This window comes from Rhinoderma darwinii, chromosome 1, assembly GCF_050947455.1.
Source record: "Rhinoderma darwinii isolate aRhiDar2 chromosome 1, aRhiDar2.hap1, whole genome shotgun sequence".
In the NCBI taxonomy this organism is placed as follows: Eukaryota; Metazoa; Chordata; class Amphibia; order Anura; family Rhinodermatidae; genus Rhinoderma; species Rhinoderma darwinii.
Genome location: NC_134687.1, coordinates 292,688,594 through 292,707,540, shown reverse-complemented (window position 1 = coordinate 292,707,540; position 18,947 = coordinate 292,688,594). Strand labels below are relative to the sequence as shown.

Here is an 18,947-nt window from a genome sequence, read left to right as displayed (position 1 = left end):
CTGGGCGTGTTTTTTTTTCGTATGTCCAACTGGGCGTGTATTGTGTTTTTAACTGGGCATGTTTACTTGTTTTACTAACTGGGCGTTGTGAATAGAAGTGTATGATGCTGACCAATCAGTGACCAATCAGCATCATGCACTCCTCTCCATTCATTTACACAGCACATAGTGTTCTTACTAGAACGATGTGCAGCCACACACACAAGTGTCCTGATAATGAATACACATGACCTCCAGCCTGGACGTCATGTGTATTCAGAATCCTGACACTTCTGAATCTTTTCTGTGAGATTTCCAGCAATGGAAACGAAATCTCGTTTACCTCGTAATCTCGTGAGATTACACGTGGCTTGCTGGAATCTCAGAGAAAAGATTCAGAAGTGTCAGGATTCTGAATACACATGACGTCCAGGCTGGAAATACCCCATATGTGGTAATAAAGTACTGTATGAATACACATCAGGGCTCAGAAGGGAAGGCGCGCCATTTGGCTTTTGGAGAGCAGATTTTGCTGGATTGGTTTTTCTTCACCATGTCGCTTTTGCAAAGCCCCTTAGGTAGCAGTACAGTGGAAAAGTGACTCCATTTGGCAAACTACACCCATTGAGGAATTCATCTAGGGGTGTAGTGAGCATTTTGACCCCACATGTGTCTCATATATTTTATTAGAAATGGGCAGTGAAAATGAAAAATTACATTATTTTCCAATAAGACGCAGCATTAGTTACATTTTTTTCATTTTCTCAACAAATAAAGGAGAAAAAGCACTGTAACATTTGTAAAGCAACTTCTTCAGAGTAGGGAAATACCCCACATGTGGTCATAAACTGCTATTTGGACACACAGCAAGGCTCTAAAGGGAAGGAGCGCCATTTAGTATTTGGAGTGGAGATTTTATAAGATTCGTTTTTTGACACCATGTTGCATTGAGCTATAGTACCAGTACAGTGGTACCCCCCGAAAAATTACCCCATTTTGGAAACTAGATCCCTCAAAGAATTGATCTAGGGGTGTAGTGAGCATTTTGACCGCACAAGTGTTTTGCAAAAATGAGTAAACAATAGATGTTGCAGATTGAAAATTGCTGTTTTCCACAGATATGCCATTTCAGTGGCCAATGAGTTGTGCCCAGCTTGTACCACCGTAGACACACATCCCATAAATTGTTAAGCGGGTTCTCCAGAATACCCCATATGTGGTATCAGGGCATATGTAAGCTGTGAGGAGTAAATCAAGGTATATGTAAGCTGTGCGGAGTACATCAGGGTATATGTAAGCTGTGCGGAGTACATCAGGGTATATGTAATCTGTGCGGAGTACATCAGGGTATATGTAAGCTGTGCGGAGTACATCAGGGTATATGTAATCTGTGCGGAGTACATCAGGGTATATGTAATATGTGCGGGTACATCAGGATATATGTAAGCTGGGCGGAGTACATCAGGATATATGTAATATGCGCGGAGTACATCAGGATATATATAAACTGTGGAGTACATCAGGATATATGTAAGCTGTGCGGAGTACATCAGGATATATGTAATATGTGCGGGTACATCAGGGTATATGTAATCTGTGAGGAGTACATCAGGGTATATGTAATATGTGCGGGTACATCAGGATATATGAAAGATGTGCGGAGTACATCAGGGTATATGTAATCTGGGCGGAGTACATCAGGGTATATGTAATCTGTGCGGAGAACATCAGGGTATATGTAAGCTGGGCGGAGTACATCAGGGTATATGTAATCTGTGCGGAGAACATCAGGGTATATGTAAGCTGTGCGAAGTACATCAGGATATATGTAAGCTGAAAGAACATAGGGAGAAATCCTCCAGCTCACCTGACACACTCCGGTGTGTCGTAGATAGCGCCCGAATCCTCGTGTCGGCACACGGATAACAACGAGAGACAAGGAACAAAGGTAGGATCCAGCGCTGGGTAGCGTTAAAATGGAAGACTGTTTTCCAAGTTTAATGATGTGGATTTAAAAGGAGGTCCAGTAGTATTAGGTCCTGGGTGTGTACGAAGTGGAGGGATGGTGTCCTCTTAGGCCTAAGAGGACACCAACTTTATTCTGCGGGGCGAGACGATTACAGCGACACCAAATTTATATCGTTTTTTTAAGTTTCACTACGTTCCTACAATAAAAATACTCTAAAAAAATCATGTTTTAGTGTCGCCATTTTCTGACAGCCATAACTTTTTTATTTTTTAGTTTATATCGCTGCGGGACGGCTTGTTTTATGCGTGACAAACTGTAGTTTCTATTGGTACCATTTTGCGTTACTTGCAACTTTTTATTACATTTTTTTTGAGACAAGACGACCAAAAAATAAAATGCGGTCATTGTTTTTTATTAAAAAAATTTACGGTGTTCACCGTGCGGTAAAAATAATGTGATATTTTTATAGATCAGGCCGTTCCGAACGCGGCAATACCTATTATGTATAGTTTTTTTTTCATATTTTCATTTTTTTTCTAATAAAGGAGTTGATCAGGGAAACAGGGCAAGTGTTGTTTTTATTATTTATTTATTATTTATTAACTTTTATTTATTTATTTTTCTTTCACATTTTTTACTTTTTCTTTTACACTGACCTGGGGACTTGAAGATCTGGTCTTCTGATCCCCGCTACGATTCACTGCACTACTTATGTAGTTATGGTTACAGAGGGAGCTCCCTCCCTCTGTAAACCACTTCAATGCGGCGGACGTCATTGACAGCCGCATTGAAGGGGTTAAATGGCTGCGATCGGCGGTAACAGCCATCGCAGCCATTGCAGCGGCATGTCAGCTGTGTATAACAGCTGACAGCTGCTGAAGATAAAGCGCGCACAGCTCCTGTGCTCGCTTTATCTGCAGGGCGTAACTGTACGCACGAATGCGGGAAATCACTTGGTTTTCGGACGTACAGTTACGCCCAAATGCGGGAAGGGGTTAAAGACAGCTCTTACATGGTCACCTGTATAAAAGACTCAATTAATCAGTCTGACTCTAACCTCTACAACATGGGCAAGACCAAAGAGCTTTCTAAGGATGTCAGGGACAAGATCATAGACCTGCACAAGGCTGGAATGGGCTTAAAAACCATAAGTAAGACGCTGGGTGAGAAAGAGACAACTGTTGGTGCAATAGTAAGAAAATGGAAGACATACAAAATGACTGTCAATTGACATCGATCTGGGGCTCCATGCAAAATCTCACCTTGTGGGGTATCATTGATCCTGAGGAAGGGGAGAGCTCAGCCGAAAACTACACGGGGGGAACTTGTTAATGATCTCAAGGCAGCTGGGACCACAGTCACCAAGAAAACCATTGGTAACACATTACGCCGTAATGGATTAAAATCCTGCATTGCCCGCAAGGTCCCCCTGCTCAAGAAGGCACATGTACAGGCCCGTCTGAAGTTTGCAAATGATCATCTGGATGATTCTGAGAGTGATTGGGAGAAGGTGCTGTGGTCAGATGAGACTAAAATTGAGCTCTTTGGCATTAACTCAACTCGCCGTGTTTGGAGGAAGAGAAATGCTGCCTATGACCCAAAGAACACCGTCCCCACTGTCAATCATGGAGGTGGAAACATTATGTTTTGGGGGTGTTTCTCTGCTAAGGGCACAGGACTACTTCACCGCATCAATGGGAGAATGGATGGAGCCATGTACCGTCAAATCCTGAGTGACAACCTCCTTCCCTCCACCAGGACATTAAAAATGGCTCGTGGCTGGGTCTTCCAGCACGACAATGACCCGAAACATCCAGCCAAGGCAACAAAGGAGTGGCTCAAAAAGAAGCACATTAAGGTCATGGAGTGGCCTAGCCAGTCTCCAGACCTTAATCCCATCGAAAACTTATGGAGGGAGCTGAAGATCCGAGTTGCCAAGCGACTCTTAATGATTTACAGATGATCTGCAAAGAGGAGTGGGCCAAAATTCCATCTAACATGTTTGCAAACCTCATCATCAACTACAAAAAACGTCTGACTGCTGTGCTTGCCAACAAGGGTTTTGCCACCAACTATTAAGTCTTGTTTGCCAAAGGGATCAAATACTTATTTCTCTGTGCACAATGCAAATAAATATATATAAATTTAGAAAATGTGATTTTCTGTTTTTTGTTTTTTTTTAGATAATCTATCTCTCACTGGTAAAATTAACCTAGCCTAAAAATTCTAGACTGTTCATGTCTTTGACAGTGGGCAAACTTACAAAATCAGCAAGGGATCAAATACTTATTTCCTTCACTGTACATGTCACCATTATATACTAAATGGGAAGTATTGGGTAATACAGACATGGAAAAGGCTTAGGAATTTTTGTGGACAGTAAACTTAACGGCAGCTGCTGCCTAGGCAGATAAGATCATGGGGTTCATCAAAAGGGGCATGGATCCACATGATCTGAACATAGTTCTACTACTTTATAAATCTCTAGTGAATTCTTACATGGAATATTGTGTACAGTTTTGGGCACCAATGCACGAGAGAGAGAGAGAGAGAGAGAGAGAGAGAGAGAGAGAGAGAGAGAGAGAGAGAGAGAGAGAGAGAGAGAGAGAGAGAGAGAGAGAGAGAGAGAGATAGCGCTTGAGTGGGTTGAAAGGCGGGTAACTAAAGTAAAAAATGAAATGGGTGAACTACAGTACCCAGAAAGATCAAAATGAGGGTCATTTCGTTTAGAAAAAAAAGACGGCTGAGGTGTGACCTAAAAACTATATATAAATACATCAACGGTCAATACAGAGCTCTCTCATTATCTACTTTATTTTACCCAGGACTGTAACTATAACAAAGGGGCATACTCTACATCTAGAGAAAAGAAGATTTCTACACAAACATAGTAGGGGATTCTTTACTGTTAGAGCAGTGAGACTATGGAACTCTGCCAGAGGGAGTTGTTATGGTGAATTCACTGAAAGAGCCTGGATGCCTTTCCTGAATGTAATAATATTACAAGTTATATGTACTCTACTATTGGAGACGGATCGTTTATTCAGGGTTTTATTCCACTTGCCATATTGGAGTCGGAAAAAAAATTAATAGAACCAGTTTTGTATAAAATGTTACTTTTACTATATTCTGTAGCGTCCATGGCCACAGGCCGTCGGGTTTACTCACCTCCCGACGCCCGCAGCCATGGATCCGTGAACGCTGGTCCCCTTCTCCTTCCTAGGCGATGCCAGCGCTCACTTCCGCTCCGTTCTGCTGTGTCCCGTAGGGTGCACTTAAAGGGCCAGCGCGCGCACATCAGGAAACAATCATCATCAACCACATGATTTCCTGGTCTATAAGAAGGCCCCAGCCCTTCTGATCCTTGCCTGAGCGTTGTTAGTTTATCCCAGTCTGTCTTGCAAATGGTCCCTTAGTGTTTCCCGTTCCAGTTGTTACCCGTGACCTGTTACCTGTTCCTGTATTCCATACTGTTCTTGTTCCTGTGCCTACCAGTGTTTGAATCGTGTCTACTGCACCTGCTGTCATTTGCCACATCAGATACTGCTGCACCGGCCTCCATCCGTGCTGAAGCCTCAGCCACTCTCTGGACTAGTTCAGGTACCCAAGCGTTACTATCTACTATTGACTTTCATATAGTAGATAGTAACGGCCTAGTGGGTCCACATACCCTGTGATCGTGACATATTCCATATAAAAATAAGAAAAATATGGACAAAAAATGATTTACATTTTCATGGTAGATCATTAATTATCCATTCATGCATTTAGCATCGAAGATGAACTTTCAGGCATGGTATGTTATATTATAAGACTGACATCCAAGATAGACTTTAAGCATGATATGTTAGGTCGTCAGACAGTGGAATGCAGACATGATAACTTGTATATATTAATACATTTCTGTGTGAGTTCCATAAATAGAAAAAGTAGGGTTTTCTTCCCACATAACTCCTTGCATGAAAGGGAAAAACAATGGGGTCATTGCCCTCATTCAGAGGTCAAGTGCATTTAACTCCTTTTAAAGCAAGGGGATCGGGGAACCTCCTCTTTTTTGCAATGTTTCAATCCTTTTGACACGTTTCCTCACAGCCAAAATAATTCATTAGGGGAGACCGGCCAAATAGCTTGTATCTGTGGTTCATAGGCACCAAAATAAATAGTTGGAGCTAGCTTTCATTTTTAGCAATGATCCTGCAGTGGCATAGAGATCTACTAGCCCACGTTTTTTCCAGATTCAAAAGGTAGCGCCCGGTTCTGGCATCTGACGTCACAAAGCATTGGTAATCCCCATTCCTATTTATTACCAGTGTCCCCCACCCTTCCTGTTACAGTCCTCCCACGACGTATGGAGGTGTGTAATAATGTGGTAACGTAATTAGCCTTCCCTGAGCAGTAAATGGCTTGTCCCTGTCCAATTAACTATATAGGGAAGACCACCAGAGAGTGGAGAAAAATAATTCTTGAACATATAGGTGACGACATTAATGACAGGGATAAACCTGTGTCCGGCGCGATCATCTTTTGCATAGTGGAGACCCTAAGTGCCTAAAATTTACGGCCATAGAGCTTGTACAATATACACTAATTATATTATATGTTTTGCGTGTCTGTGGAAATGTTTGCCCATTTATCCAGAAGAGCATTTGTGAGGTCAGACACTGATGTTGGATGAGAAGGCCCGGCTTGCAATCTCCGTTCTAGTTCATCCCAAAGGTTTTCGATGGAGTGGAGGGCAGGACTTCGTGCTGGCCAGTCAAGTTCTTTCGCACCAAGCTCACCCAACCATGCCTTTATGGACCTTGGTTTGTTTACTTGGGCTCAGTCATGCTGGAACACAAAAGGGCCTTTTCCCCAAGCCGTTCCCACAAAGTTGGAAGCATTCATTGTGCAAAATTTTCTGGTATAGTAAAGCATTAAGATTTCCCCTCCCCGGAGCGAAGGGGCCTAGGCCAGCCCCTGAAAAACAACCTATTACTCTTACACCAAACTTTACAGTTGGCACAATGCAGTCAGATAGGTAAGGTTCTCCTGGCACTCACCAAACTAAGACTCGTCTCTCAGACTGCCAGATAAAGAAAGGTGATTCGTCACTTCACAGAACATGTTTCCACTCTGTTCATCGCTTGGCATTGTGCTTGATGATGTAAGACTTGCATGCAGCTGCTAGGCCATGGAAAACCATGCCATGAAGCTCCTGGCGCACAATTTTTGTGCAGACGTTCATGCCAGAGGTTTACGACTCTGCAGTTAGAGTCAGCAGAGCGTTAGCGACTTTTATGCACTAGACCCCTCAGCACTCGGCAAACCCCGAACTGTAACTTCATGTGGTCTGTTTCTTCGTGGCTGAGTTGCTGTGGTTCCTAAACACTTCCATTTTTAAACAATATCACTCACAGTTGATTGCGGAATATCTAGGAGGGAAGACATTTCACAAACTGACTTGTTACCACGGTGGCATCCTATTACAGTACCACGCTGGAATTCAGTGAGCTCTTTAGGACGATTGATTCTTTTACAAATGTTTGTAAAGGCGACTTCATGACTAAGGACTAGATTTTATACACCTGTGTCAATGGGACTGAATGAGTCACCTAAATTCAATGATTAAGAGGTGTGTCCTAATACTTTTGTCCATATAGTGTATGTTTGTTTTTTTCAGCCTTACAAAACTATAATACTATGTAAATAACTTCGCTAGTCTACACTTTAGTCTTCCTAACATACACTAGGCTACACTATAAGCCAGGAAATTATCGCAACGTATAGAACCAACAAGACCATAGGCTATCATTAACCATAAATACGCCAAGAAAGTCCTATTGACAGGTATAGGTCGGTATACTGTACCTCTGCCTTATCTGTATTGAAAAGTGTAGACTATGCTTTCAATACAAAACAAATGCACGAATATATATATAGATTTTTTTTTTTTTTCGAAAGTCAATGGCAGACATAGGATACTATATAGGCATACAGTTGCAAAAGTTCAGCAGACCATTTCAAATGCATCCAGTTCATAGAGAACCACGTCAATAAATACCTCCTTCAGATGTGGCTTATAATAATCGGCACACGGAGGCAGAATTTTGACAGAGTAAACTAAGAAGACTGATCACTAGATATGTTCAGTTTTTTTAGCCCATTTTGCAAACAACACTCCTACCATGCCCCTTTAAAATAACTGTGAATAGCACTCGTAATAAAGCCGCTCCGTTTCAACACTAAACAAGCTGGCAACATGAAGGTCATTGTATAGAAGGACCAGTGCAGTATTGTTTTGGACTCTCCAGTGTATGTCCTAAACAAGAAAAGTAGAGGCAAAAAAGTATCTAAAGCATTTTATAATCATGTTGAGTAATATGCAGGAAGAATTATCATCTTCTTGACCTGTATAGATTAGACATATGACAAAAAAGCAAAGGACTCTAAAACAGAGCACAACAGGGACATTTTCCAAAAAGTAACTTTTCATTTATTATATTAAAACAATAACATTTCTCTTATATTAAACAATAGACACACAACGGATTAATATTTCATATATTATCCCTTCCTTTGCCCTAACAACTATTTTGATTTCTAGTTTTCTGGTATAATGAGGTACCTCGGGATAGAATGAGGGAGCATTTGACAAAATTGGCATGTGATGTTGAAGGTTATCGTGCAAGGGTGTTTCTCAACCAAAGACAAACGTGCAACGATGCATCATAGTCTGTGTAGCACTTCTAGAGAAAGACACAACTTGCATCCCAGTTTATCGGACACACGGCTTACAAACGCCAAACAATGTAAGAAAGCTATAATTTGGTAAGTGGGACACATAAGGTGAAGTAGCAGAAGGCTGCTCACACATGACTATCTTGCCTGCAAAGAAGTTGCCAACCGTAGACATCGTATTTTCTGCACGTTCCCATGTGTTTAACCATGAAGTTATTCCGCCGGCCTTTGAGTTAACCCACCTCAACCTGCATTTGAACGGTTAGTGCTAAACTTAAATTTTTCATATGTCAGCCTGATATAGTGATATGTTTTTATAGTCGCACATGATAAAGGGCCTTCACTGATAAATACAATATACACAGCTTGGTAATCCCAGCCATATGTTAACATGCGCTAGTAGAATGAAATCTATATTACATAAAATAAATGCTTTGTTATTGCATTTGATTCAAATGCAAGACAAGGTCATATTCAGAAGGGATCTACATATCATATTAAGGCGGTTTTGCTATCCATAATAACAACTCGTTCTACCCAAAAGTGAAGAGAAGGCGTTGATGAAAAAAAAGAAAAAAAAAAGAAAAAGAAAAACACAACTAAAAATAACCCACAAATAGTCATATGTAGGTGTGAGATTTGCATGTGACTTCTAAGCAATTATCTCTTGACCACTGCAATAAAACCACAAGAGAGAAGAATACAAGGGTACCTGTTAACCCTTTGTTGAACAGTTAACTCTTAAAAATCTGCATTATTTTTCACAGCTTTTAAACATGGGTAAGGTCAGACCTACTAAATTTCCAGCATAAAAACCTAAGGAAAAAACCAACACAGGCCTCATGTGACAATAAACACGGAAGTAGACACGTTACAATTCAATTATAGATCTCATCCAGACATAGCTTGTTCTTTTTGCTGCATTTTGTACACATACTGACATATTAACTGCTGTATTTTTGGGATGGCATACCGACAAGACCAATTATGAGGGTATAGATTAGATTTGGAACACAACCATGTTAAATTAGGTAGAAAAACATCTAAAACGTCTGACAGATCACCTTTAATAGTTTAGCGGCTGGCAGCTTTCAGCAGAATTTTGCAGACTATCCACTTTTCACATGTAAAGCCTATGCAGTCCATCACATATACAGGTGGAGGCAGTTCTTGATTTATAATGGATGCCTGGGCTTGTAACGTAATTATGTCCTAAAATATTACAGGGCAGGAACACAATAAATTTAGTTTGGTCCCTTCGAGATATTAAAATTTATAGACAACCTATTAAATAGTTAAAAACATAATTAAAGAATACTCTTTAAAGGTAGTGTCACACCAATACCTTGTACCATGGCTTTAAAGTAAAATTCAGTATCTAATGCATTCATTTCCATGGAGTGATGCTATATGGGATTGTGGAATATGGATAAGAAAACACATGGATTATTGCAGATGAAGGGATTATATGCTGTGTTTCAACATCCTAAACCCACAGTCAAACAAAGCAGCCAAATGACATAGAGAACACATATCTAGTTATCAGAGTCCGCAGGGCCAAATATTGTAGTTATAGGATAGATGAAAAAGCAGGCATATTTTACAAAGTTAACCTTGACCCAGTAAATACTTTTTCTTCAATTTTGATTCATATTGTTCCAATTTCTTAGCAGAAATGCTGCCACTTTTATTCTACTCCTGAAATAGCTGCCATTATATGTCAAAGGACTCCTTATGGAATCTAAATGAATAATGAACTAATACAATATATCATTCTGTGAATCTATGAATCTGTTGGTGGAAAAATGTAAATGGAAAATTTAACAAACAAAACTTTCATATACACGCATACACCCTATACACACATTTAAAATGAACAAATGTAAATTGAGATGCTTTAAACTGTTTCCCAAGTGGAGATATGTCCAGAGGAATATTTCGATCAATGGATGGTGCATGAGTGATGTCACTGCTCCCCAGTGAATGGCTAGTTTACAAATTAAAGATGTTAAAAAAAAATAAAACTGGTGGATTCAGCATTCAACTCCCTCTCTGGGTTTTTTCCAGAGTCAAGTTGTCATATAGTTGGCATACTGTCACATGGACACGGGAAGTATGGGTGCAGAAGGGTGCAGTTCTCAAGAGCTGGGCATTTCTGCTTTGCTGAGAGCAATAGCTAACTCCAGGTCTTCTTGCTCCTGGCGCTTTAAGCGGTCTAGTCTCTCCTTCTCTGCCCGTTGGCTTTCTCGTTTGGCCCATGCTAGCTGCTGCTCCTCGTTCCCAAACTGTGGGATATGAAAATAAAAAGATCAGCCATTCTGCCCTTTAACACTGGCATTATATACAGAAAATTTATAACCAGCTGGACCAATTGTGACCATTTATGATCATATCAGCCACATACACAGAATTTGCCATACAGCAATCTAAAGGATGATACTCGATGCAAACATCATAAAAGAGCAATGATACGCATTATATTTTTATTTTCCAACCAACAGAGCCTTCCATGGAAATAGTAATTTGATTATGGACTAGAAAGAAGGTTCTTTAAGTGTATGACTGACTGGAAAAATATGGCTGCTCTCTTCCAAAAACAGCACCACACCTGCCCATGGGTTATGTCAGGTAATGCAGCACAGCTTCATTGAAGTGAATGGGGTTAAGCTGTAATACCACGCAAAACCTGTGGACAGTTGTGGCATTATTTTCGCAAAAAGGCAGCCATATTTTTTTAAACCCTGTACAACGTCTTTAATATTGAGATTAGAAAGGATTTTACTACAGCGTAGCATGTACATTCACAGCTCTTCTTGGATATTTAGATATTCAGCACAAATGTAAATGTGTGCGATGTTCACTCTTGCATCCTAAATTCGGCACATTTCCTGAACCGATACCAGAGACATGCACAAGGAGCTTTCCAAGCAAAGAAAACACATCAGACTGAGAAAAGTAGAAATGGGATTTGTAACATGTACTCGGCAGTGTGTAGAGGAGTTGTAGATTCTTTTTAGAATTCCAGATATTTTTTCATATATAATTTCAAGGGTTTCAATGAGAAAAAAATGAAAGTGGTCGAATGAATCATCTACAGTGTCAAATTGTGCTCCAGTAAGTTAAAACAGTGTTATTGTTGGGCACCATGGGACCTTTTTGACCACAGCTTCAGGTGAATTGTTCAAAACAACAGTAAAGATAACGCAGGGTATGTGATCACCATAACATACAAGTTAAAAAAGATGTATGGTCTTATGTCATTAAGGAGGATCTGTCAGCTTTACCAACATGTCTGTTTTAGTAGATGAATGCATTGCCCATGAAATAACAATTCTGGGAGAACCTTATCTTAGAACTCAGTGTTGTGCCGTTCCTTTGTTATTCTTCCTGGAAATGTAAGAATAAACACCTGGGTGTTAGGCTGGGTTCACACCTGTGTTGTGCCATTCCGTTGTTCTACTCCGTCAGAGTAGCAGAACAAAGTAATAACGGAACCAACGGTTCCGTTGCACAACGGACACCGCCCGAACCCATTGATTTTAATAGGTTCTGTTGGCTTTTCCGTAATTTTACCGGACACAATAGCGCAGCATGCTGCGCGATTGTCTCGGTAATCCCTACCGGATCTAGCGGAGCCTCTGACGCAGATGTGAACCAAGCCTTACCATCCCCTTGTCAGGGCATAAAGAAAAAATGGCCAAGAGTGAAAAGAAGAGTCCCTAAAAGATACTATGTGCAATAAAGATGACTTGTAAACACAACATATAACCATTTCTTCTTGTGTTAACGTGTTTAACATTTGTAGATAAGTATACTCCAGAATACAGCTCTGAAGGTGAACATCAGTAGCTGTTGACTTAAGGCAGGCAATGAATGGAGACGAAGGATCATCCCCATACATAACCGATCATTGCTCCTTGTGAAAGGAGAAACCGAGCGCCGATTATCGAACGGTCTTGTTAATCAGCACTCAATTTTTTTAAAGTTCTGGACAAACCCTTTAAGTCCTGATAAATAACGTCATTTTGCTGATTGCAACATCTAGAGTGCATTAAAAAGTAGAAGTCTACAGTTTACAAATAACGATCCATTATCCTGGGGAAAGAATATGCCAAGACACCATGGTCCAATATAGCAGCAGATCCTACATTACATTTTTAATTGTTTCAACAGAATAGATTGGGTCATGGTTTCACTATTTCAGCATTCACTTTTAAATTGCTTTGGAAAAATGAAACGTAAGCACTGATTGGTTGTTAAAGTCAATACCACCTCTTTTTTCTGAGATATATACAAGATCCATCTTGTAAGATTTGCTAAATCAGCAACTTAAATAAGGCATGTGATAATAAAAAACTAATCTCAGAGGTTTTGTAGGTAGCATTGGTCTTGTCACTTGTCTCTCCTTTCATTTTTAAAGCCTAAAAATGGAGACCAAAAGCAAATCAGAATTTCAATTGTATTCAGAGGAAAGGGAAATTAGGTTCAGGGTAGGAAACAGGGGTCTAGAAGGAAGCAGCTGCAAGTAAGCAGAGCAAAGGATAAGGAATATTTTGGAATGCCTGAGACTTAGCTCCTTCCTTTCCAACAAAGCCCAATTCAATGCTTTAAACATTACCTCGTATAAGAGACAGATATATTTTAATACGATCATTACTATTCAGTCTTTGAAAGATTGGATTGAAGACAAATACTTTTCAAATCTGAAAATCGTTGTATTACTTTATGTATCAAGAAACAATAGCATGATGTGTCCATACATCAAGTCAAAACAAATTCATTGCTTACCTTGAATCTGTCTTTCGGATTTCAGAAGTGACTCAAACACCTGTGCATGTTAAAGAGGAGCGCTATGTCATTTGTCCCAGCAATATTGTACACTTGGGACAACATTGTAACTATCAAGACTGTTCAGCACTTTCTACATTTCAGTGTGCATGTGCTTTCATATGCCACCATTTGGAAAGGTTTTCTGATGATCCTAAAGAGCCAATGCTACAATGTCTGTAAGGCCGAATTCTGCTACACTGCAAAATATACTAAGAGCATGTTGTCGTAAACTGGCCATACATGCTTGGATGTTGCACCGACAGCTCTGATCGGCCCAATCATTGTTTAGGGCAAAAATATCAAACCGTGTGTGGCCAAGCTGAAGCACAACTTGTGGCCTTTGAGCCAAACTGAACTCATGCATAACCAGTTGGAAAGGCCAAACAAGAAAATCAAACATGGAAGTGTCACCATACATTAACCCCTTAATGACCAGCCTATTTTAGACCTTAATGACCAAGCCATTTTTTACGTTTTTCCATCGTCGCATTCCAAGAGCTATAAAACTCTTTTATTTTTTCGTCGACATAGCTGTATAAGGTCTTGTTTTTTGCGGGACAAGTTGTACTTTTTAATAGCACCATTTTGGGGGACATATTATTTATTGATTAACTTTTATTAACTTTTTTTTGGGGGGGAATAGAAAAAAACCTGAAATTTCGCCACTCTTTTTCGCGTCTTAAATCAACGGCGTTTACCGTGTGATATAAATAACACCATAACTTTATTCAGCGGGTTGTTACGATTACAACGATACCAAATTTGTATAGTTTTTGTATGTTTTACTACTTTTACACAGTAAAAACGCTTTTTTTTCAAAATTATTTGTTTTTGTGTCTCCATATTTGAAGAGCCGTAACGTTTTCATTTTTTCGCCGATGCGGTTGTATGAGGGCTTTTTTTTTGCGGGAAGACTTGTAGTTTTTATTGGTATCATTTTTGAGTAGATGCGACTTTTTGATCACTTTTTATAACATTTTTTTAAAGTCAGGATTCACAGAAAACAGCAATTTTTCCATAGTTTTTTAATAAATTTTTTACGGCGTTCACCGTGCGGGTTAAATAATGTTATAGATTTATAGTCGGGGTCGTTACGGACGCGGCGATACCAAATATGTGTAACTTTTTTACTTTATTTTGGTTTTTTAATAGTAAAGCATTGTGTAAGGGGAAAAGCTGGGTTTTTCATTTTTTTCACATTTTTTTTTTCATTAACTTTATTAAACTTTTTTTTTACTTTTTTACTAGTCCCGCTAGGGGACTATAATATGCGATTCTCCGATCGCTATTGTAATACACTGCAATACTTTTGTATTGCAGTGTATTACTGCCTGTCCGTTTAAAACGGCCAGGCATCTGCTAGGTCATGCCTCCGGCATGATCTAGCAGGCAGTCGCTCCAGGCAGACCTGGGGGCCTTTATTAGACCCCCGGCTGCCATTAGAGACACAGACACTCGGCGATCGTGTCGCCGGGTGTCGGTGGGGGAGAGAGGGAGCTCCCTCCCTCTCTCCAAAACCACTCAGATGCGGTGCACGCTATTGCGCACCGCATCTGAAGGGTTAAACGGGTGAGATCGATACTAATATCGATCTCACCCGGCAGAGCAGGGACGCTCCCAGCCCTCAGCTGCCTCTAGCAGCTGAGAGCAGGGAGATTTGACACTCCCTGCTCTGTTTACTTTATCCTGATGCAGTGCCGTAAAAAGGCATATGCATCAGAATAAAGCCCGTTAGTGGCCGCCGTTTAAAGGCGTATTGGCGGTCACTAACGGGTTAAAGGGTAACTAAACATTTAAAAAGCTTTTGACATGTCAGAAGTTTTGATCGGTGGGGGTCCGAGCAGAGACCCCCCCCCCCCCACCGATCGCTAAAACTAAGCGGCAGAAGCGCTCGGAAAGTTAAGCGAGCGGTGTATGGACTCAATAGAAAATCTATGAGTCAGTACACGGCTGGCTTGGCTTTCTGATGAAAACCGATCAGAAAAGAAGCAGCACAGCGCTTACCAAGTGGTTTTTCAGCTTCGTTTTAGCGATCAGTGGGGGTCTCAGTGCCCTGACCCCCACAGATCAAAACGTCTGACATGTCGAACGTTTTGTAAAAGTTTAGTTACCCTTTAAAGAGAAGACATCAGTATGATACCCTAATATAGTAATACAAGTGAGTGCAACTGCATTAACATACTATATTGGGTATCACATGTTCCCCTTTGAGCTAGTTAGCAGCTCTGAATACTATCATGTAACAAATACTGCATGCGGTTGGTCATGTGATACACCAGGTTTATCCCCGTTTGGGACTTTTGGGGTAGGATTAACGAATGTATTTGTACCTACTAACTCTATTAAAGGGGTTGTCCCAAGATCAACATTTATCACATATCCACAGGAAAGGTGGTAAATGCCGCTCCATTCATGCTCCTCCTCACTGTGGGGGGTGCAGTGTGAAGGAACGGGGGTACAGGTGATAAATGTTCATCTTGGACAGCACCTTTAAGGTATGATACCAATGTCCTTATTTAAAGAAGTCTGTCATAGCAGCAGGTTCACTTTAAGGTCCAAAAGTTCGTAATCTAACCACAACACTGCATTCAATAAGGTGGAAAACATGGCACATTTTCATCACTTATGCTGCAAAGTGTATGTGTTACCTTACTTTTCAACATACCTAAATCTTCAGTATTTTTGGTTATATTATTTTGTTTTCAACTATTAAAACGTCTGTATGGATAATCTTACGGTCAAGGCTATTTGTAACAGTAGAAACATTAAGTGACCCACAGAGGAATACACAAAGGGAGGGGAATGATGAAGACTGTATCCATTTATTGAAAAAAACACACAAATTCTTATTGTATACATAAATACAACATAGCAAAGCAGACATGCAAGAAACAGTGAAAGTCTGAGCAGCAAAAGATGCAAATTTCAAGTTGGTTAAAACGGCAACCCAGGACAGAAGAAAAAGTATGATTTAGCATCTTGGAAATAGTGGTCTGAGCCCCATCCCCCTCTTAGGTCCCATGCACACGACCGCGCACGGCACGGCCGACCGCGGACAGTCACGCGCATTTGCGGGCCGTGCTCCCATTATAAAGTATGGGAGCACAGTCCGTAAAATAAAAAAATAGGACATGTCCTATTTTTTACGGAAACTTTCTACGGCCCGGACACCTTCCCGTAAATATATGGGAAGGTGTCCATCGGCTATAGAAATGAATGGGTCCGTAATTACGGATAAAATCTACGGTTGTGTGCATGGGGCCTTACTCTTGCCAAGTCTATAGGCTTAATTATTGCTGAGTTTCCCCCTAGAAACAACATGGCTTTTCTAAACATTTATTAGTAAAAGGACAAATGAATTGCTAGAACAGGAAAGTACATTGAACTAAAAGATTCTGAATCATATGGTAAACTCAATTTTCCATACACAAAAATATATATACGCACATGCAGTAAAAATCCTTTATTCTGGCATAAATGGGACCTGAGTGCAAGATCAAACATTCCTTACTGGCAAATAGACAAAGGGAAAAAAAAAACATATTTAATGGCTAGAGATTTATGAAGAAATAAAATATGCAGCATCTCTGCTCAGTGTTATAGTGCTAGTCCTGCAAGATTCCAGATTAATATGATATACACACACACTGCTCACAAATTTTATATATATATCTCGATATATACACACACACACACACACACACACACACACACACACACACACACCTATAAATAGACAGATATACACACACACACATTTATTTTCTATTTTTTGTCTTGCAGAAGTTAAACATCCTCCCTCATGTTTTGTTGATTTTCTAAGTGAAAAAAACAAAGAAAACCTCTGCAGAAAACAAATGCATCATTGTTTATTTACTACATTTTTCAAAGTTAAAATAATAAAACATAAAATTTGGCATGTACAAGGAAACAACTTTCCAGTTGATCCAATAATATTATCTTTTTGTAAATGACATACCTTTTTTGATATGGTTTTTGCTTCATTTTGCTTTGTATAATTGACAGGAAAATACTTTTCATTTAAAGAGGACCTGTCACCTCTCCTGACAGGTCTGTATTTGTAAATAATTGTATTCCTCATGAAACAACAATTCTGGAGTATCTTTTCTTAGCACTCTGCGTTGAGATGTTCCTCTGTTATTCCTCCTAGAAATGTATGAATACAATTAACAACTGGGTGTACCTGTTGGAGGGTATCCCTACGCAGACAGACAATGTCCAATTAGTGCTGACTGAGTGAGACTAACATACACACACCCCTTTGACAAGGGGAATGGTAACACCCCGTTGTCAATTTATTCATACATTTCTAGGAGGAATATCAGAGGAACGGCATAACTGTTTTAAAAATGTTAAATGACTCACAGAAATAAGCAAAAAGCTATATATATATATATATATATATATAAAACAGATGTTTAAACGCTTCCTGCTTGAAACTTCCCATGTCCAAGTGTTAAGAAATGGATGGTATAGGGAATTGTGCACCGCTGTGAGACTTATGAATTACGCAGAGCAAAAATCCCATATTACTGCCAAAGACCTACATGATCGGGATTGCAAAAGTGATCATAAGGAAACCTTACCTTCCTATCAGTTTACAAAAGTCAACATCTCAATTATGCCACACAACACTTAGATAAAACACAGGCATTACAGAATCAAATGTCATGCTCCGATGAAAAAAAGATTGTACACTTTTCTAACAAGCACCAAAAGGTATGGAAAAAAAAAAGAGAAGAATTTCTTAATAAAAAGAACACCTAACAAAAGGGCCACATTCACACCACGGTTTTGCCCTAGGTTTATAGTGTACGCCGGGAAAGCTCCTGAAGTACATGATAAACGTGTTCATAGGGCTCTGTTATCCCAACGGAGACCAAAAGAGTGTCCATTTGGTCTGCGGTTGGCTGGTATACGTCGGTATACTTTTTTCTTGAAGCATGGGGGTGGTTCTATTATGCGTAAGGCAGGGTGGCAGTCAGTGGAATTATAACCTGCAGACGTAAGGCAGAATGGATCTACTAAATAGAAGATACTGAACGAAGTTGAAAAATAACCTTAAAAAAACTCCTTCAGTCTCCAGACCTGATTACTTAAAGAGGCTCTGTCACCAGATTTTGCAACCCCTATCTGCTATTGCAGCAGATAGGCGCTGCAATGTAGATTACAGTAACGTTTTTATTTTTAAAAAACGAGCATTTTTGTAGTTATGCAAATGAGGCTTGCAAAAGTCCAAGTGGGTGTGTTTAAAAGTAAAAGTCCAAGTGGGCGTGTATTATGTGCGTACATCGGGCCGTTTTTACTACTTTTACTAGCTGGGCGTTCTGATGAGAAGTATCATCCACTTCTCTTCAGAACGCCCAGCTTCTGGCAGTGCAGATCTGTGACGTCACTCACAGGTCCTGCATCGTGTCGGCCACATCGG

At 40.1% G+C, this 18,947-nt stretch overlaps 1 protein-coding gene across 4 annotated transcripts in view; it reads right to left on the bottom strand.

Moving 5' to 3' along the window:
• Positions 1 to 8,403: 8,403 nt before the first annotated feature.
• EPS15L1 (epidermal growth factor receptor pathway substrate 15 like 1) overlaps positions 8,404 to 18,947 on the bottom strand; it is a 239,977-nt gene continuing 229,433 nt past the window's right edge. The window contains exons 24-25 of one of the 4 annotated variants that reach the window (XR_012847578.1): positions 17,478 to 17,665; positions 10,873 to 10,953 (exon numbers count right to left, since the gene is read on the bottom strand). Coding sequence is in view for 3 of the 4 variants with exons in the window: in XM_075825344.1 (XP_075681459.1) it covers positions 10,807 to 10,953 (147 nt within the window). In the remaining variant the exon portion in view is untranslated. Of the gene's footprint in view, positions 10,954 to 16,298; positions 17,666 to 18,947 lie in introns of those variants that run through there. The other 3 variants (XM_075825344.1, XM_075825345.1, XM_075825346.1) reach the window with 3 other exon arrangements.